This window comes from Furipterus horrens, unplaced genomic scaffold (assembly GCF_987537825.1).
Source record: "Furipterus horrens unplaced genomic scaffold, mFurHor1.1.pri manual_scaffold_8, whole genome shotgun sequence".
In the NCBI taxonomy this organism is placed as follows: Eukaryota; Metazoa; Chordata; class Mammalia; order Chiroptera; family Furipteridae; genus Furipterus; species Furipterus horrens.
In genome coordinates this window covers 2,534,672-2,554,517 of record NW_028327178.1, presented here as the reverse complement: position 1 = coordinate 2,554,517, position 19,846 = coordinate 2,534,672, and the positions used below count along the sequence as shown (strand labels likewise).

At 58.5% G+C, this 19,846-nt stretch overlaps 1 protein-coding gene across 1 annotated transcript; it reads right to left on the bottom strand.

Moving 5' to 3' along the window:
• Positions 1–7,428: 7,428 nt before the first annotated feature.
• On the bottom strand, positions 7,429–19,846 carry DIPK1C (divergent protein kinase domain 1C). Its single transcript, XM_090285067.1, has 4 exons — positions 19,451–19,846; positions 13,029–13,694; positions 10,003–10,167; positions 7,429–7,675 (listed from the first exon to the last, which is right to left on the bottom strand). Exons 1-4 carry the CDS (start codon positions 19,637–19,639, stop codon positions 7,469–7,471), a joined length of 1,227 nt encoding a protein of 408 aa, XP_090141193.1. The 5' UTR covers positions 19,640–19,846; the 3' UTR covers positions 7,429–7,468.

The following is a 19,846-nucleotide window of genomic DNA, read 5'->3' as shown; positions in this document are numbered from 1 at the left end:
GAGGAGGTGCGAGGGAAGTGGGGAGCAGGAGCATGTGGTTCATTCTTTCCCTTGTCCATGCAGGGTTTGCATTTTAAAAGCCACTTCTGTAATGGGAAGAGGGCTTGGGAGGACTCCGTCCCGTCCCCCGGCCCTCACTGCCCCGTCTCCCAGGAGCGCTGAGTGCTCTGCGAGCTTTCGGGCTGGGCTTTGGGGCAGAGCGGCCCACCTGGTAAGACTTGGAGGCCCCACTGTGAGCAGTGGCCAGTCCCCGCCCCCGCCTAGCCAATCACCCCGACAGTGAGCATCTCCGCATGTTGCTTCCCCCAGGGGTCCCGTCTCACTTAATATTTCCTCTGCAACTCCTGCGCAACTATTTCTGTTTGAAGGAAATATGTCCCCCATCAACAGACAGAAGGATGTGCAAGGGCGGATCTGCGGCCTGATGGGTTGACGAGTAGCTAAGAGAGGAGCTTTTCTCGCCGAAGCTAGCACATTGCAGCTGTTCCCTTGGAGCAGGTGCCCGAACCTTCTGGCCGTTTGTTAGCTGACAGTGCGCCCCTGGGCTTATCTTCAGACTCAGACTGGAGAGGAGAAGGCTGCACTGACAGCGTCACCAGGGGACCTCGGGCCTGCGTGTTCTCGGGACAAGCCCCGTGGGAGGTTTGGTGAGCCCACACGGATCCAGGGAAGCGGCAGGAATAGCTGCCTTCAGAGCCCCTGGCCAACAGACCTGAAAGTTAGCCGCACTGTTGACCCCAAGTAGAAAAGTCTTCGCCCACCCTGCCATCAGCTTCCCAGGTCCCCATGTGGCGCTTCCTGTCCTCTGTGAGCTGCAGCCCCCCCCCCCCATGCCCATCCCCGCTCGGGCCCCCTGTGGGCGGTGACAGTCCCGGGAAGCTTGGGAGAGCCAAGCTGCACAGACAGATGGGAGCAGAGGCCAGGCCAAGTGCAGATGTGCTTGTGAGCGGTTCCAGAGGCCGTGCACACCAGCCGGGGCTGGAGCCCAGCACACGGGCTCGGGCTCGGCCTCCTCGTCCCAAAGGGTTTCAGAGGGAGCGCCGCGGTCCCCACAGCCGTGCTCACGCTTCGGAGGGAATGTGTTTTCTCAAGCCGCCTCCAGCAGGAGGCTCGAAACCAAAGTGTCAGAGACCCTGAAGACACTCTGGGCGCACTACCCCCCACATTTTACAAGCCGGCTTCCTTTAGCCTCCACATCTGTTTTCTCTGCCTGTGTCTTCAGGTCTGAAGAGAAGGCGTCACGACTCCAGGGTCCTTGATTAACTGAGGACGTGGCATCTGTCACTACATAGAGTTAGGTGTACGGGCCACTTGTCATTAAAAAATAAACAGGTCCTGACCGGTGTCAGAAGTCAAGTCCAATTCCGCCCAGTCAGCCTACAGAGGTGGGCAAAGGTGGATCAGTGGTCGTCATAAAGGCTGCGGTCAGGAAGAAGCAGGAACGCAGCAATGGGCCGCCTGGGCTCACAGTGTAAACCCTGCCTCTGAGGGGACAGTGCCTTGAATTGCAAAGCATTTCAGAAACGAGCAATGGGTTCAAACCATGTAATTTTCTCGCCACAGGGGCGTCGCTGACCATAGACGCTGTGCTCTGTGGCGTTTCAGGCCCCAGCAAAAGGGACGCCCAGCCCCTGCCTGAGGGCAGAGGTCAGGGCACCTCTGAGGTTGTTCACAGGCAGGCAGCACATATCTGGGGGGCGAGACTGAGTTGCTTTGCCTCCCAACTCACAGAAGAGTTCGTACTGAGGGTCTGAGCAAAAATAACCTGGATTTTTATAGACTTGTATTTTTTCCCCAAGGTCTTGGCCCACAATCATATTAAATTTTATAGTTCAAAATAAGTTTCCCTGGGAAACTTTGAAAACTCACTCTTGAAAAACTTTTTAAAACATTGACTTTGAAAAAAAATATTATTTTTCAATGATTACTACCAAAAAATCAGAAATATACAATGCTGAAGAATACAATTTACGAAGTATATATCCCACTCTCAGAGAGAATCACAATCAGAAGTTTGTGTGTATACTTTCGGAGAGTTACATACACATTTTTGTACATATGTATACACATGCACAAACAGATGTGCATTTTTTTTTTAACAAAAAGTGAGTTGTATACAAAGAGACTGGTTCTTAATTGTTACTGCCACAGAAATAAATAATCACTTAATGGGACAGGGGTATTAGCTAATGCTGTGGTCCTAATCATATTGTAATGCAAGGGGAGACTCCCCCAAACTGGAATTTATTTATAAAAATAGCGTTCTTATTCTTACATGTTCAAACTTCATCACCTTCCAAGTCCTCTCCACTTGATGCAATGTCTGCCAAGACATTTTTTCTACTGCTCAAAACAGTTTTTGAACTCATCAATTTTGATGCCTTTTAGTGCTTCTGCCGGTTTTGGCTTTACCCCTTCCACATCGGCAAAACATTTTCCTTTGAGGACTTCTTTCATCCGGGAAAACAAACAAACGAAAATGTCACTTAGGGAGGGTGAGGCACGGGGGTCATGCTGCTTTTGGTCAAAAGCTGCTGAACACCCAGCGCAGCGCAGGCAGATGTGCCCGTAAATCACCCACCACGAAATGGGTAAACGCATTGAAAGAGCCTCAAAAAATATTCACTGCGACCGAACGCAGCCTCTCACAATAACGCCAGCTGGTGCACTGGTCCAGATGGGTTCCCCGAACACTCACCTAGTGGGGGAAGCCTGTACTGCAAGGGGCCCATCTTCCAGATAATCCTGGTGTGTTTTGGGTCTCCCCATGTATATAAATGTATTGCATCAATGTGTCATGTACCTTAAACTTACACAGTATTATATGCCAATTACTGTTCAATTTTTTAAAATATTTTCTTTATTTATTTTTAGAGAGAAGGAAAGGGAGGGAGAAAGAGAAGGAGAGAAACATCAATTGGTTACCTCTCACATGTGCCCCAAATGGGTACCGAACCTGCAACCCAGGTCTGTGCCCTGACGGGGAATCGAACCAGTGGCCTTTGGCTCTGTGGGATGATACCCAACCCATTGAGCCACAGCAGTCAGGGCAATAGTTCCATTTTTTAATGAGAAAAAAACTGAAGTCTAATGTAGCAATGGCAGAATGTTGTTTTCATGAGTTAATGTATTGGTTTATCAAGGGCGTGGCTCCTGGCTGGCAGGTTACAGGACAGTGACGCTGAGCGGGCAGGTGGGGGCCTGGGGCTGTGAACCCGGAGGGAACAGAACAGGTGGAGAGAGCTGGTGTCTGCTGCCTGTGCTGGCCCGAGGTGCACTTAACCAAGGTGTTTCTGGAGGTGACGCTGCCCCCATCCAGGGACTTGCCCAGCTTACACGCCAATGGCCCTTGGGGGGGGTGAAGGGGGTGGGGGTGGGGTTGGACTCCAACGCGGGTCTCTGATCCCAAACCTGGGTGAAGTGAGCTGCCACCCGACCGGAAACCAAAAATCCGTAGGGTAGTGAGTGGCAGAGCCACACGATGGAAAACCATTCTGTCGTAGGAAGGAAGGACATTCTGGCACCTGCTGCCCCCTGGATCAGCCTTGAGGACATGACGATCCGTGAAATGAGCTGGACACAGAGGACAAGTACAGTGTGACCCCACTTCCACGAGGACCTGGAGGGGTCAAATTCACAGAGGCAGAGCAGAGGGTGGGTGCCAGGGCTGGGAGAGAGGAGAAGGAGTCAGCGTGTGACGGGGACAGACCTCAGTCTGGGGAGACGACAGAGACCTGGAGACGGTGCTGGGGATGGCTGCCCAGCGCTGTGTGCATGTGCTTAGTGCCAGCAACTGCCCCTCGGAGCGGCCCCTTTTATGTCGTATGTATTTGACCTTGAGAACAAAGTGCAGGGCACAGCCTTGTCTCTCCCCAGCCAGGCTGCACCCCTTCGTTCTCTGCTTTGCCTCTTTCCCCTCATTCGTGGCGGCAGAGGTTGGCCCTTTGGAAGAAGAGAACTGCGTGGGTGTGAGGCCTGGTCCCAGGGACAGAGTCCTCATCAGGGGTAGTAACAAAACACCAGCACCATGACCTGCTCCGGAAGCCTCCTAGTTTGCTTTCCTAGGGACGCAGCCCACGGAGTTAATGCGCTCGGAACAAGACGCTCCAGGAGACGGAGGAGGCTCGGGGGGCCCATCAGACCCTCGGCTGTGCAGGCGTGGCTGGTCCCACACTGATTCCGTGGGAAACGCTGGGCCAGGCCACCCTGGGCTGCACAGAGGCCGCGCCCTGTGGTCTCTCTCCTCCCAGGCCCCAGGCCCCAGCCCTGTCTCCACCGGGATCCCTGTGGGGTCTGGAGAAGGCTCACCTTCCAAGGGACTCGGCCTCAGATTTTCAGAGAGAACAGCAAAATGAAGAAGTGAAGCAAGAGTTTTCACAGTGGGTGGGGGCGCCGGGTAAAAGCACAGACGGGGAAGTTGGCGGCTCTCTCAGAAGCACACGCCTCCCCGCACTGCGCCCCCAAGTCTTGGCTCCCGCCTCCCAAGAAGCTGGAAGGATAAAAGGAAAAGTGATTGAGAGCAAAGAGCAAAGAAGAAGAAAAGAGGCCCCGCACTCGCCCGCTGCCACCAGCCGGCCAGGGGGCTCTGTGAGCCCGTCCCTGACGGGGGCCGGTGGCGCTGTCACGCTCCCTGAAAATGGAACGCATGGTCTCCAGGAAGGTGAGCTGGTGGCCCGGGTCCCAGCCTGAGTGCGGGCCAGCAAGGTCCTCTCCGGGTACGCACACCTTGTTTCAGCACCTGCAGGTGCGCCTGGCTCGGAAGCAGAAATAGACACGTTGACTGTCCCTGCCAGGAGCAAAGGGCCTTCTCTGTAGACTGTGACAGTCAGGGAGCTGTCGGAGGGAGGGCGCTTCCCAACTAAAGGGTGACAAACAGCACCCAAGAGAGGCAGCGAGAGGCTCAGGGCCACGGGTGGGTTCCCATGCTTTCCCCTCCCCTGGCCAAGGAGGGGGCAGGAATCACTGTCCTTGCACCTGGGGACGTGGTAGACAGGGGCTGGTGAGAGGTGATGGGGAAGGAACAGGAGTGGCAGGGACAGAACTCACGCCTCCAGGCCTATTATGAGAGAGGGACTGGTCAGCAAGCCATTGCTTTAGGGTGATCTTTTACAGAAAAACTGACAAAATGCCCTGCCCTGCAGGGAGCATGCTCAAGAAAGACTGGCTGTAGCGTCACTTGGCGGTGGCTTTCACAGTGATAGACACCAGACGAGGAAGGACTCGGCCAGCCCTAGGGAGCAATGTTCTCAAACTTTGGGGTGCATCAAAAATCCTCAGCGTGAGGGGCAGCCTCCACCCCAAAGACCCTGATTCCAGACCTGGGAATCCGCATTTGAAGAAGATTCCAGGTGGTTCCAAAGCAGCCGTCTGGGACTCCTTGTGGGGAGGAGGGTAGACAGCCGCCTGCCACCCTGTGACACTGCAGGACGTCCCACCCCCCCCAAGGTGCCCATCAGCCCGGGTCCCCTGGGGTCGGCAGCACGTGACCCTAGCCGCCTTCAGTTTCTGTGCAGCCCGTGTTTGCCTGTGGTCACCCCACGGGGCGGGAACTGTAACTTATCAGGACCGACTGTGACGGCTGACGCCGGGGGAGGGGCTGGCGGTGACCAAGCACTTCTCGCTCTAATTCCAGTGCAACAAGAAGAGGCCCCACCTGGGCCTCCCGAACCCGCTTTATACCCCACCCCCACTTCCTGCCGCCCACCCACCTCCGGGAACGGTGAGTCTCCTGTGCGTGGCACCAAAACAAAACGCGGACATTTCTCAGGCTGCCGAGTGTCCCTCCAGCAGCCGGCTGCTCGTCAGGTAACTATTAAGTCCAGCCACGGCCACGTGTGTTTATTGTGTCACGTAAAGGTAGTGCATCGCAAGGGCTTGAAATTAAAAAGCGAAACAAACACTGAGCTTCAACACGGACCGTGAAAGAGACATGGCCGTCAGCACTGTTCCCCAGGTGGGTGGGAAGGGGGGGGTATGTGTGCGTGCGTGCACATGTGTGCATGTGTGAGAGAGAGGAGAGGTCAAACGCAAGGGGAAAGGGACGAACCTGTCCCCTCCCAGCAACAAAACCCCACTGTGCTCGGTAATTACATGTCGCATAGTTTCCATGATAATGAAAACATTTGTTTGCATTTTGGTGGAAACAGAACAAGCCTCTTCCCTCCCACTTCCGAAGCCCACCACTGAGCCCTGAGCCAGTGCGGGGGCTGTAATTCCAGGGTCAACCCGCCCGAGACCTGTGGGCCCCCACAATGCAGGAGCCAGCCATTTAAGGGCGCAGACCACAAGCCCCCCCCCGTCCCCTCCCTCCGCTGCCCTCTGCTTCACACCCGTGTTCATGGAAACCATGTGCCCACAGAAAGAACCGGGACCAGGGGACTCCACTGTCACCATGGGAGAGTTTTACACTTCAGATTAATCTGTTTCCTCCGACGTGCAAGCCATGAGAACGTCCTCGTCCTGTGTCCTTCTCAGTGTGCCTCCGGGTGACTGGTCGTATCTGCTGAGTCTCACTGTCCCCGGATTGGAGTAGCAATGAGTCTCTGCGCAGGGACGTCTGGCTGGCTCCCGCGGCGTCCCCTCCCTGGCCATGGCAGTGGCCACAGTGCGGTTTCCCTCATGTTTGTCTCTTGTGGAATGGCTTGGCGGGGAACCCTGCGGGCAGCAGAGCTGCCAGCGAGTGACATGTGGCGTGAGCCTGTGACCGGGTCACTGCTCCATGGATGGGCGGGCGTGGGCCTCAGTCCTGCCTGCGGTTCTTGGGAGGGTAACACCCTATCCCACAGCAAACACCCTGGATGGACCGCCTTCCCCGTCCCACCGAGCACACCAGCTCACAAGCACCCGCTCACACTCACCTGCTCACACGCACCTGTTCACTCTCACCTGCTCCCGTTCACACTCACACACCTCACACTCACACTCACATGCACCTGCTCACTCTCACCCACTCACACACACCTGCTCACACTCACCTGCTCACACCCACCCTCACCCGGTCACTGCGGCATGTGTGCTCACACGTGTGTATGGGCACAGCCACACCGGTGCACATATACCCGCACAGGTGTGCACACACACCTGTGTACACACTCACACGCACGTCTTTCACGCAGCAACCGTGTGCCGCGCAAGGAGCCGGAAATGTGTGTCCTGAGCCCCAGCCCCTCCCGGGCGGCCGCACGCTGGCAGCGGTGCCGTTAGGACAAAGCGCCTTCGGCCAGACGCCCCGCGGCCGCCTCCCACCGCCTGCATGTCGCGGTCAAAGGGGCGCCGGTCAGAGGCCGGGGTGGCCCCCCGGACCAGCAGTCAGGGCAGGAGGCGGGAGGGGACAGCAGGGGGACGGGGACGGCGCAGACGCGCTCACGCGCCGAAGGCCTTGGCACCCAGGGGCCCCCCGCAGTGAGAACGGCTCCTCTGCGCACCCGCGGAGGCCACCGCCCGAGCCAGCGTCGGCGAGCCCGCGCGGCTACCTCCCCACCCCCCGCAGCGCCCCCAGCGCGGCCCGCAGAAGGCGCTGGAGCTTCCGGAACACGGCGGGGGCCGCCGCCGGGGGGCCGCCCGGGGCCGCGCACTCCTGCACCGCCTCGCGCAGCTGCCGCTGGAGCCCGAGGGAGACGGCCGAGCCCCTGAGCGCCGAGGAGAGCCAGCGTCGGAATATCTTGTCGCAGACCACCTGGGGGGAGGGCAGGGCTGCGTCAGTGCCGGGCAGCGGGTCCCCGGAGAGCCCCCAGCCCGCAAGTGCTCCCACACCCCAGGGGCCTTCCAGGGACGTCCTGGGACTCAGCCGCACCCCTAACCTTCCCGTCGGGGACGAGGCCACCGCGTGTCCGGCAGCAAGTCCCATTTCTGGCCTCAGAGCACGTGGGGACGTTCTGGTGGCACGTCACAAAGGACCGAGTGCATTTCTGAAGACAAGGGGAGCAGAGTCCCGGGCAGGGACTGCTTAGTACGGGGCAGCCCCTGGGCGGACCGGGGACAGTCCCTGCCCTGTCACCACTGGCCGCATGACAGTGACAGCCAGCACGGGCGTCCTGCCGGGGGCCCAGTGACACGCTGCTGAGAAGCAGCCTGCGCCGGTGGCACGCCTCGAGGCTCCCGGGAAACAGGCAGACGACGGGAAAGGCCGCACGGCTGAGCTCTTGGAAGGAGCCTTTGAAACGCCGATCTTCAGAGCAGACACAACAATGAAGCCTGCGCCTCGCGGCCTTTCGTGCCGACCGGGAACGGGATTCACCTGGGCTGGAGGCCTCTCTGAATGCCCCGCCCACCCCCGCTGCCTGGGGACAGCTTCCTGCCACCTCCACCACCGGGGGCAGGGCTCCTGCGGCCTCCTTGTCCCATAGGGGCATGGCACCTGGCGTTAGCCTCAGGGAACGCACGCCGCTCTTTCACAGAAACAGCTTTAACTCCCGCCTCCCAGGGCCTGCGAGGGCGAGCGTTTGCTCTAAAAACAAGTTATCGTATTTCTTTTTTAAATGGCTAATACGTTTTCATGTGCAAAAATGTAAAATATCCCAAAAGACGGACTGTCATCTTAGTCTGCATCTCAGTCCTGACAGCCAGGCTCGGGGCTCCGGCTCCTCGGACGTCCTAGAGAGTGCACACACGAGCCTGCACGGCCACTCCTTTCCCGTGCGCTGGCCACAGATGGGGAGTGTCACGCGCAGCGTTCTGCAGCTGCCATCCCCACGTGCCCACGTGTCAGGGAGAGCCAGCCAAATCGCTTCTCGTGAGGAGACCCCGTTAGTCTTAAGGGCTGCACCTCAAATGTGTGGATGCCTCATCCGTGTGAAAGTTTATTCTTGCTTTATTATCTAAGAATGACTATTATTTTCCAAGCGAACCACTGTAAACCTACTTCTGCCCCTTAGGAACCTTAGTCTCTCATTAGGTGGCAAAGGACAGGTGTCTGTACTTTGTGGGCTCAAGGTCACAGGTAGCTGATGCTCTGGTGAAAATCGTGTTCCCCCAGCTGACACAGAAGGACTTTCCCGAAGACCCCCTAGGGCAGGAATGCACAGGAGGTCAAAGAGGCTGGGATGGGGAGGCCTTTGGCCTGGCCTGGTCCGGGAATCACGAATTCACAACCACTGTCCGGGTCTCCCGAGAACACTCCTCCTCCACGGCATGGCGCGGCCCCAAGCTCTGGCCTGCTCCGACCCCGGCCCACATCACCAGGTCTGCACCCAGTCACACTGGCCTTTCGGGTCGGAGGACCAGAGGGAGGAACGGGCCACAGGAAGGTGAGACCAGGAAGTGAGCTGGATAGGGCGTAGCTGCGATCACAGGCAGCCAGGTGGCGGGCCCAGCTTCTCCGCCATGAGCTCTTCCTGGTTGTGATTAACACCCGTGAGCTCAGGCTCATCCAAACCCACCTGAGAGCCCCAGTGAGGGCCACAAGCAGGCACCTTGTGCCCAAAGGAGGGTGTCCCTACTGATGGGTGTGGAGCCCTGCACATGCCCCCCAACCCCCCGACTCCAGACCCGATCTGAAAGTCGGATCCAGAATCGACTCCTCCCTGTCGTCTCTGATTTCTAGACTCAGGACACGTGTTCCCTCTCCTGTTAACCACCTGCGTGCAGGCCCTAAGCCCTGGTCTGTCTGTGCTGTGGTGTCTGTCCAACCTCTGTGGCTTGGCCAGTTTCTCGGGGCTGCTTTGCAGTCTTTTCACTCTTCGTTCTCATTCTGAGTGAGTGTGCGTGCGTGCGTGTGTGTGCGTGTTTGTGTGCGTGTGTGTGCAGAAAGCAGACCCCGAGAGAACAGCTGTCAGAGCCCCTGTAGCGGGGGTGGGGGAACCAGGCTGGCTTTGCTCAGAGCTGCATCTGTGGAACCTCATGGCTCACTTGGCCAACAACCCCATGGGGCTGGCGGCAAAGAATGAATGACACGTGCCCCGGCCGTCCCCGCCCCACAGCACACAGGGGACCGAGGGCACAGGAAGGAGGCCGTCAGCACTGACAGGTGCCGCAAGCCGGCGGGCGGGGAGGCAGCGGGCTCACCTGCAGGTTGCTGTTGACTCTCTGCGCGCCACACCTGTTGACCCGCAAGTCACACCTGGAGAAGCAGTCGAAGAAACTGCAGTCCCCGTCTCCCGTGCAGTTCTGCCCGAGAATTTCCCGCATTTTAGGCTCAAAAAAGGCCATGTCCACATCGATAGCCACCACCTGCAACCACACAGCGCAGGGTGCTTACGGCAGCGGCTCAGCTCAGGGGGCTGGGCAGCCGCTCTGGGTCCGTCGCCGCGCGGGAGCAGGTGTCACGGGGGGGCAGGGTCGCAGAGCTCTGCGGCCAGCGGCCAGGCCCAGGCCATCCTGGGAAACGCGGGCTTCGTTACACCTGCAGTGGCTTTGACCTTGACGATATTGCAAGGCTCCTACTGCAGGCAGGGCCTTTGCTATGACCCATGAAAGCCTGGGATTTGGGACACCGGAGAAGCCTGTCCCTTTTCACCTTTCAATGCTTCTCTGCTTTCAAAGTAGCACCTCTGAAATGTCTTCAGAATCAATCGCCTCCCCCTTCCTGGCTTTACCACTTTGGTCGGGGACCTACCAGGGTCAGGATTACAAAGCAGTGAGACACAGATCATCTGCCCCATGAGGAGAAGCCATAAAAGGGAGCCACGTTCACGAGGCAGGTCTGTGGGCACGATGGCTGGGGGGAGGCGGGTGGTGTCTGAGCTGCTGCTGATGGCATCTCTGTCCCCCAGAGTCACCTGCTTTGGCACTGACTGATTGAACGGACACGTGGGGGAAAGGGCAGCCTCAAAGCGCTCAACTTAGGGCTGCTGTGTGTGGGCCTGACCCAGTGTCAGGCACCCCATCCCATCATCAGCAGGGGCTGGTGACCCCAAGAATTTCAGATTTATCTTCTCAGCTTCAAAAGCACAAGGAGAACATCTAAATTATGCAGCTTTCCCTTCCTCACCTGAATTTAAAAAAAAAAAAGATGAGCTCAAACCTGAGGAAAGCTGGAGGCAGCCCAAGTCAAGCCACTCATAGCTTCAAGGTATTAAAAAGCCATTAATGCATTAATGCCCTGGCTGCTGTGGCTCAGTGGATTGAGCGCCGGCCTGCGAACCAAGGGGTCTCTGGTTCAATCCCCAGTCAGGGCACAGGCCTGGGTCGAGGGCCAGGTCCCCAGTTGGGGGCGCATGAGAGGCAACCACACATGGATGTTTCTCTCCCTCTCTTTCTCCCGCCCTTTCCCTTCTCTCTAATAAATAAATTATTTTTTTTAAAGGTATTAAAAGGCTTGATGGATTGAGGGGACTTGTGGCATCTCAGAAGCCTTTGCAGGTGAATGTCAAAACATCGCCTGTTTCTTCTCCGTTGGCAGCCTCTCCAGAAAGGGTTCCTTTGCCCTGGTCTCTCACTCCGGATTGATGCCGGAAGGCAAGAGAGTATCTTGGGGAGGATTCAGTGAAATGAAGGAGGGAGCATAATTTATTTCAAAATATAGGGAGACTAGTGGGGGGGGAAACCAGGGATGTTTCCTCATTAAGAGCTTTGCCTACTTACTAATTCAGGCACAGCGAACAGAAATTATCGTTTTAATCAGTTTTCCTGTCTCTCTTCAAAAGAAATAGCTCACTTCAGTACTTGCGCCGGTTACTAGGCTGAAAAGGTGTTAGGCGGGGCTCATGATCCACTGGCGTCCTGACGTGCTGCCGGAGCGGGAAGGCCCTCCTGCTTTCTACAGGTCCTGGCAGCACCCCCAGCTTCCCCGGGCCCCCAGATGGGGTCTCAGCTCCTCACCGTCTCTCTCCCCACTGTTTCTGATGGTTCCCCTCTCATCTTCCAGGAGAGTCAGATTTATCTTTCATTTCGCTGTAAGGCACAGGGTGGGTTCCAGCCATTGGGAGCAGACCTGTTACCAGGGACGGTAACGAAACAAGCCGGAAACCTGCAAGAGGTCTCTTCCTGGAACTTCCAGAACCCTCTGGAAGCCCAGCTCTTTCCCTTCCACACTTGGAACCGCCCCCGGCTAATCACCCCCTCGGGGACCGCCAGGGACAGGGCATTGGGACAAAGCAGTTTGGGCAGCGCCCTTCATGTGACAAAGACGTGACAGGAGAAGCGGTGTGTACCGGTTTTGGGCTGTTTTAAGCAGACGGTCCTGTGTCACCTGCCACGGAGGCTGTGGCCGGCTGTAACAGCACCTTCCATTTGTCCCTTACATTTTCATCGGGGTGAAGGGTGTGTCCACCATGAGCCAGCCCCCATAATGACCAGCCCCCCGAGGTGGCCAGAGTCACACTGGCCTGGCCCTTCATGTGCAAATTCCTGCGGTGTAAGAGATGGCCCACAGCAGCAGGGCGACCCCGGGCAGTGACACCTGTGTTAGCAGGTGCCCATTATGGTGACACCTGGCTTGGCCTAGCTGGGGCCAATGCAGGGGTTATCCTGTAGTGACCTGCAGCTCCTCCCTGTTCCTTCCCATGGCCACCAGGCAGGAGCTGAGCGGCACCTCCCCACACCAAGCAGTACACAGGCCGACACTTCCACCTGAGCAGGTGCGTCCCTTGTGGAAGGTACCCAGACTCCAGGTGTCCCTCTAGAATTCTTACCCACAACAGGGAAGCTAACTAGAACCTCTAGGAAGAAAGTGCTAGAAGATGCTGCACATTGTCATGAAGGCTGGGCAGTGTGAAGACAGTGACCCCCAACTGGGTCCTTGTCCAAAAGCCCCCAGAGGCCACCCTCCTCCTGGTCGCTGAAGATTGCTTTCTGTTCACAACAAGGATTTGCTTCGCAGGAGAAACCAGGGCAGCCCTCGGGGTGGCCGCGCCAGGGGTCGGGCCCAGGCGCCCGCTGTCCCCGCCTGACATTCTGGTGGCCCTTCCTGGGGTGGGGACGCGCGAACACCCTTTGAACTCGCAGGAACGCAGCTTGGGTAGCGGCCGTCCAGGCTAGAAGGCTGCATCCTGTTACCCCGTTTCCCAGGATTTCAGAAATCCTCTCCTTCACGCCCCCCGCCCAGAAGTCCCGCACGGGACCCATCCGCCCTCCCGGGAGCGCGCACTCACCGTGAAGTCTCTCCTGATGGCGAAGTTCTCGGGCTTGACGTCGCAGAGGTGCAGGCGGTGGGCCAAGCCGCTGTCGAAGTGTCGCACCAGGTCCAGGAAGCTGAGTGCCACGCGGCTGACCGCCCGGGCCCGGCCCCCGGAGGCCCCGTGCAGGGGGAACAGGGCGCTGTGGCGCGCGCTGCCCGCCGCCAGGTGCTCCACCGCGTAGAAGTGGCCGCAGGAGCCCAGCACGCGCGGGGCGTGCGGGCTCAGCCCCCGCAGGACGCTGAGCAGCACGAACTCCGGCTGCTGCGCCAAGGCCCACAGGGTGGCCAGCTGGCCGCGCCCCCGCGCGCCCCCGCGCCGCGGCCCCAGTGTCCCCAGGCTGCGCGCCGGCAGCTCCAGGCCCAGGGCGCTCCTGGCCTCCCCGGCCACCAGCAGGAGCAGCTCTGCCTCCGGGAAGGCCTGGGCCGCGCCCTCGGCCGGGTCCTCCAGCAGGCCGGGCGTCCGGAAGCTGGAGAAGGCCTCCTCCTTGGACTTGAGGATGACGGGGCGCCCGCGCCAGTCCGCCTGCAGCACCTTCTTGCCCCCCTCGTAGTAGAGACAGCGCTGGTACAGCAGCTTCCCCGCCACGCACAGGTCCTCGCAGAGGTCGCCCGCCAGCGCCCCGCCCTGGTAGTCCCGGCACTGGGAGGAAGAGACAGTGGTCACAACATGGGGTGGGAGAGGGGACAGCGCGCTTCTAACAGCCTTTGAAACCTGGCGAGTGTGAACCAGCAGGCTCCTCAGGCCTGCGTGTAACTGAGTCAAAGACGTAAAAAGGTCTCGTGTTTACGTTTCTCAATCAGGCCCAGGACTAGGTCCTCGAATGGAGACACCCAGAGGGAGCCCGAGGTCCCCCGCGTCCAGCTGGGTGATGCACGAAAGGCCGTTTGCCACCTGGGTGTCAGCGTTCTATCTGTGAGAGGGCGGCGCCAGGTGGGGGGGCCCCCAGAGCTGGTGGGACCCCCCAGGACAGCTGGGTCAGAACTCGGGCTCCAGCGGTCGGAGAACTGGCCTGGCTGCAGGAAGCGGGAGCTGGCATGGGCTTCACGGCTGCCGGTGTCCACAGGCCTAGAGAGGGGGCGTCACCAGGGACCACGTGGGACCGACTGTGGACGTGGGGGGGGGGGGTTGCTTCCTGGTGGTGGTGAGGGAGGCGCCCAGGGACCCTCGATGGGGTGTTTCTCCTCAACTTCAGGGGCCCTCCAGATGGGGACCACCTGAGGAGACCTGTGACGCCCCCACCACCGCACTGCAGTCGTCCCTAAGAAGACAGCCCAGCCAGGCCCTGACCACGGACCTGCTAGAGGGCTGGCCACGCAGGAGGCCTACCTGCCTCAGCCATGCCTGGCCACCTTCCAATGCACATGCCACCTTCCTAACTTAGTCCGGCCGCACGCAAGCTAAGCTGAGACCCCACTGCAGGGGCCGGGCTCCAGAGTTCACGGGACAGAAGCGGCCGCCTCTGAACCTCGTCAGCGGCGTTGGAGGACCACACGGGCAAGGTAGGGACCCGGCCAGGTGCGGGCGGGGAAGTCTGGGTTCGCATCTGGGCTCTGCCCCTCACTAGGTGTGTGGCTTGTTTTCAAGTCTGTAACACAGGATGATGATACCACGTCCCAGGAGCCCTGTGAAGGCCAACCAAGGTCACAGGGGCAGAGGACTGGTCATCTCAGAGAAGGCTAGCTGTTCAACCAGCCCTGGTCATTAGAAGCCGGGGGCCGGGGAGGCTTCTTCCAGGAGAGATGCGTCTGATCTCAATTTTGAAAGACAAATTGCAAGTCTGCCTCACAGACAAGGAGGGCGAGCGCGGGGAGCCTGCCGGTGCAATCACTGCAGTTGCGGAGTGGCATGGGGCGCCCCAAGAACCAGGCCAGTTCAGGGCGTGGAGAGCAAGGCCCGATCGTGGGCCTGGATGTGACAGACTGGGGTGTCCTATCCAAAAGGCGATTCCTGTGCCTCCACCTGGTACAGATGCTTCCTGCCCTGCAGAGGTCAGACCCACCATCCCCCAGGGCAGCGTCAGCTGCTGGCGGGGATGCCCCTCTGCCCCAGGCTCTCGCTAACGAATCCGCCTGGGTCACTTGCATGCCCCTCCCCCCACCCCCACAGGCTCCCTGCAGCTGGGCCTTCCCTGCAGAACTGCACGGAAATCAAATTCACACTGAACTGAAACCTGAACAAGACTTGCCCCTGCAAACGTGGAAGGCAGTTCCCAGCAGGAGTTGCCAGGTATTTTGAACAATGGCCTAATCATTGAACTTGGCACGTGGTGGCTGGCCTATTGATTTTGGAGGGAACATTACTGTGGGCTGTTCTCTGAAGATGAGCGTGCTGAGGCATAGGGATGAGGTGTGGGCATCAGAAAGGACAGGCGTGGAGCAAGGGGCCCAGGTGAGGCCTCAGGTCTAGGACTAACCTTGTGGAACCCCGCGGCCTCGTTTGTTCTAGGGGACTGTTTACATTAGAGCAACACACACACGAAATGCAGATTTTACATGGCTGTTCTTTGTTAACATCTTTAGGACGGAGGATTTTTGGCATTTCAGTTCCTCTGCCTCTCATGCAGGACATAAACCAACGTAAAGTCAGTTCACTCTGGCTGTTCTGGTCCCCAGTGTTTGCGTGTGTCCCCAGGGTCTCCTGGGTACCTATGCCTGCTCCACACAGGCAAGGCTTAACCCAGCATTAACGGGACAGCAAACCTACAGTGCAAGTCACGAGGTTACAGACTAATACTTGTCGTCAGGCTGGAGACAACCATGAAATTATTTTATTAGCAGCAGGTTCTATTGAAGTAGCTACTTTTAACTAAAAAAAAGTGGTTTTATTTACTTAAACTCATTTTTAAAACAAGCGCTCTCTGACTACGAGGCAGGCCTAAGTGCTGGTTTGAAGACAGGTGTGTGTCCGTACTCAGAAGTGTGTGCCCACAAAACCCACGGGTCTACACGGAAAAACAAGTCTCATTGCAGGTAAGGGGCGTTTTCTCATTAATTGAACACGCAGTACGTCCGTGTTTCCCATAGGTTGTGTGCGGACGTGCGAACACACGCGTCCACACGCACAGCTCTGCGGAAGCGTTCTTACTGGGTGCCACCTAGCGTCTGTCCAGCTTGTATCACGCTTCTCAGGCAAAAACAAAGCCTGTCCACTCCGGTTTGGGCACTGGTTGCCAGAGTCTCAGAGGTCATGCCTCAGGTCTGGGTTTCCTTTCGTGCATTTGTTTTTATTTTTAAGGAACATTAAGTTCCTCCGTGGCTAGCAGCCATCCTGTCACACGATGGGGTTCCTTGCACAGCGTGACCCTGTGCATTGCAGAATCCCAGAGCGACGGGCCAGGCCCCCGGGCAGCCCTCCTTGACCCTGGACAGCTTGGACAGCGCACATGACGACACGGCCGCAGCCCACAGGGTAGAGAGAGCTGTTCTCTGATCTCAGGTCTTTCTGGGTACGCACCCTGGCTGCTGTGGTCCCCTTGGGCCTGGGGGCTCCATCACGGCAAAGGACGCCAAGTCTGTCCTGTTAAAGAGGGACCTCGAATGCAGACACCCTGAATGCTGTCCTGTCAGGCTTAACCGGCCAGAAGGGAATTCAGCCTCTGAGTAAGGGTCTGTGGGAATTGCTTTGAGATGCTTTGAAAGTGATATGCTGTTGGAGAGTTAAGTGCACCCCGTTGTTAGTGATGGTTTTCATTGTTGAAGAAGCCACCCATTGTCACGGGTGTCTACGACCCCACTGTGCGCATGTGGGTTTGGTTTCGCCACCTGCGAAATGGGGTGGTTAAAGCACCCACCCCCAGGGTTTGTTAAGGGGATTGCATGAAGTGATCCATGTGCAGCTGCTTAGCACGGCACCTGCGCAGTGAGGCACCTGCCCAGCGAGGCAGCCAGGCCCCCACGGTCTGGCCCCCACGCCGCTGCGGGGAAGCCCTGCCCGCAGAACCGAGGCCGCCTTGTGGACTCTCGAGCTCAGCTCGGTGCAAGGCCGCCCAGCGCGGAGACCCAGAGCCTCCGGGCACTGCCCTCTGGGACAGCAAGGCCGTCAAAACCTCCTGGGGAGGTCAAAGAGGGCGCGAGAGCGTCTTGGTTACGGGATGTGCTGAAAAGCCGCAGTCTGGCTAGAAAAATCCAAAGCTCTCCATCCCAGGACTCGACTCTTTGGAGCAAGTCCAGCTGGCTCTGCCAGGGCCAGGGCGTGTGGTGGGCCCCCTCAGGAGGTAGGTGGGCTCGGGGCTCGCAGCAAGCCTGGCTCCCAGCTCCTCTGCCTTAGCTAGACCTCCCTTCAGGCCGGGGATGCCCCTGCGTGCTGGGGATGCGGAACGCACCAGGCCTTGCCCACAGCTCTGCAGCCTTTGCCAAAGCAGGGGTGGAGGGGCTCTCTGTGCTCTGGTATTCAGAGGGAAAGCTAATGAGAGTCTGGAGGCCAGTCAGGAAACTCACAGCCAGTTTTATTATGGAGGATAAAAGCCAGGCAGAATGAATTGAAAGTGTTCGGGGAGCCTAGAGACAGAAGCTCGATTCAGCTCCAGCCCCAGGAGGCCACCGTGCCAGCCCTGCATACGGCCAGGGCCCGGCGATCTGAGTTTGCAGACTGGGGGCAAATTCAGGCCTCGTACTGGTGCAGGGAGCCCTGGGTAATGGGGAGCCAGGGTGCTGCGTGGAGCCCCATCGACAGGTCAGAACGGAGAAGACAAAAAAGTGACGCGGCAGGAAGAGAGGGACAGACAGCCGGGTCCTGAGCGCGTGTGAGGGATCGTGGCCTCAAACGAGGTGTCCCACTGGTGCACCCCAAAAAGTCTGTTCACTGAGACCACGGCAGTGAACTTCAGGAAGCCCTGGTACCTCAAATTGTTCTTTGGCAATAGGAAGGGCACCAACCTGCTCAGCTTTACATCGGGCTGCAAGCGAGCCCCTGTGGCCCCCTTGGAGACAAACCCAATCAGAACTGGTTTTGCTTCCTGAGCTGAAATGCCTGGGAAAGTTGTGAGTATCAGTTACTAATATTATATTAGGCTATTTCATTTCCATTTGGCCTTTTCTCACTCCACCAAAGGTAAATAAATGAAAAATGGAATTCATTTTTCACTTTCCAAAAGATAATTATATTATTTTGGTGACCAAAAGTATTCCATCCTGGCCAAACTGCTCATTCCTGTTCACTATAAATAGTCCGTCAATCCCCCCAAAATGAAGGGAACTTTTAGGTGGGTTGCTGAGGAAATCAATGCGCTCATGTAACTTAAGGAAAACTTGGTAGCGTTTCAGTGTAAGTGGACAGACGGACGGATAGACAGACAGATGATGGATGAGGGGCAGATGGGTAGATGGGATGGAGGAGGGTCAGTGATGAGTGTCTCACCTGCATTATGACCAGATCATGACAACATGTCAGACTCAGTGAGGGAATATGATTGTTCAGCTTGTACCTTTCGCTCATTATGTTTTAAACTTTTCCAATCTCATTTTTTATTTAAAAAACAATCCTTTACTTGAAAACGTGGATGCTACCCGGTTGGATAACCTACAACGTATAAGCTATTGGACCCAAAACGCCCTATGCAGTCCTTGAAGATTTCTTAGAAAATAGGTCACTTTTCACACCAAATGCTTTGATGCTCACGGTTTGGGGAATTGAATAAACACTTCAAACATCCATGGAACAGTAGGAGCCGCGGTCTTCACTGGTCTAGGCTCTCCTTTGTGGAATTCCTAACCTTTGTTCAAGTCTCCTAACGCCCATCACCTTCCAAACCAAACTGAGACGCTGAGGAGCGGCCAACGCGGGGGAAGCAGCCGGCCCGTATCCGGGACCCAGGGCGGCGGGCTGCCGACCCCGGTGTTTCCCCTACTGCCCTGCCCCGCCCAGCTGAGCAGCCATGGGGCCTCCCCCGGAGGGACAGAGACCACAGTCACCACCCTTGGACAAGGGTCCGCCGGGTGCGAACCGCCTCCTTGGAGGAGCGCGCTCTGCCTGGGGCCCAGGAGGCAGGACCCTGGTGGCCCTCTGCGTCCAGGCTCAGCGTGAAGTCGCAGAAGGAGCCTGAGCGAGAGGACGGGGACCGAGAGGCATCTCGGCCGCATCCTGGGCAGCGCCCCTAACCCGGCCGGCCCGCCCGGGACACGGGCGCCGAGGGACTGTCTGTCGGAAGACTCGCAGCCAACCCGCAAACTTTTCCCAGCAGCGCGGGCTGGGGGCGGCGGAGAGCAGTCGGGCAGAAAGACTCCCGGGACAAAGGGCCGATTTGGGCGATGGGGAGAGACACGCCCGCGCCCCCAGAGGACTCCCGGGCACGGGGCCCATCCCAGGGACAGGGATGTGCGCGCCGGCGTTCCACGCGCCGTGTCCCACCCTGTCGCCCGAGCGCGCGCGTCGCGGAGCAGTGCGGCAGCAGGACCTACCAGTGCGGCCAGGATGCGCCGGCTCTTCTCGTCCGTGCAGCGCTCGGAGAGGGCGTCCGGGTGCGCGCGGAGCAGCAGCGCGGCCGCCAACACGCAGCCCGCGGTCCAGGCGGCGCAGACCACCAGCGCGCCCCGCCCGCACCTCCAGCGCCGCCCCGGCCAGCCCCGCGCGCCTGCAGCCCGCGCCATGGCCAGCCTGCGGGCCACCCACTCGGCCGCCTGTGCCCAAAGCTGGTGTCGTGGCTCCGCTGCCTCCGGCTCAGCGGGGGAGGGGGCTGGAGGAGAGGCCACGCAAGGGGAGGGGAGGCCCCGCGGCTGGATACCCTGCCCGGTGAGTCCTGGAGTGGGTGGGGGTGTCTGTCGGAGCACCCGGGGCAGGGGGTGTGCGCTGGCCGC

What these genes read in the sequence shown, in the direction of transcription:
- DIPK1C (XM_090285067.1), bottom strand. Translation starts at nt 19,639, where the DNA reads ATGGCGCGGGCTGCAGGCGCGCGGGGCTGGCCGGGGCGGCGCTGGAGG. An exon ending in GGCGCATCCTGGCCGCACTG is followed by an intron (nt 13,695 to 19,450) that starts GTAGGTCCTGCT and finishes TCTTCCTCCCAG; the next exon opens with TGCCGGGACTACCAGGGCGG. An exon ending in CCATCAGGAGAGACTTCACG is followed by an intron (nt 10,168 to 13,028) that starts GTGAGTGCGCGC and finishes GTGTGGTTGCAG; the next exon opens with GTGGTGGCTATCGATGTGGA.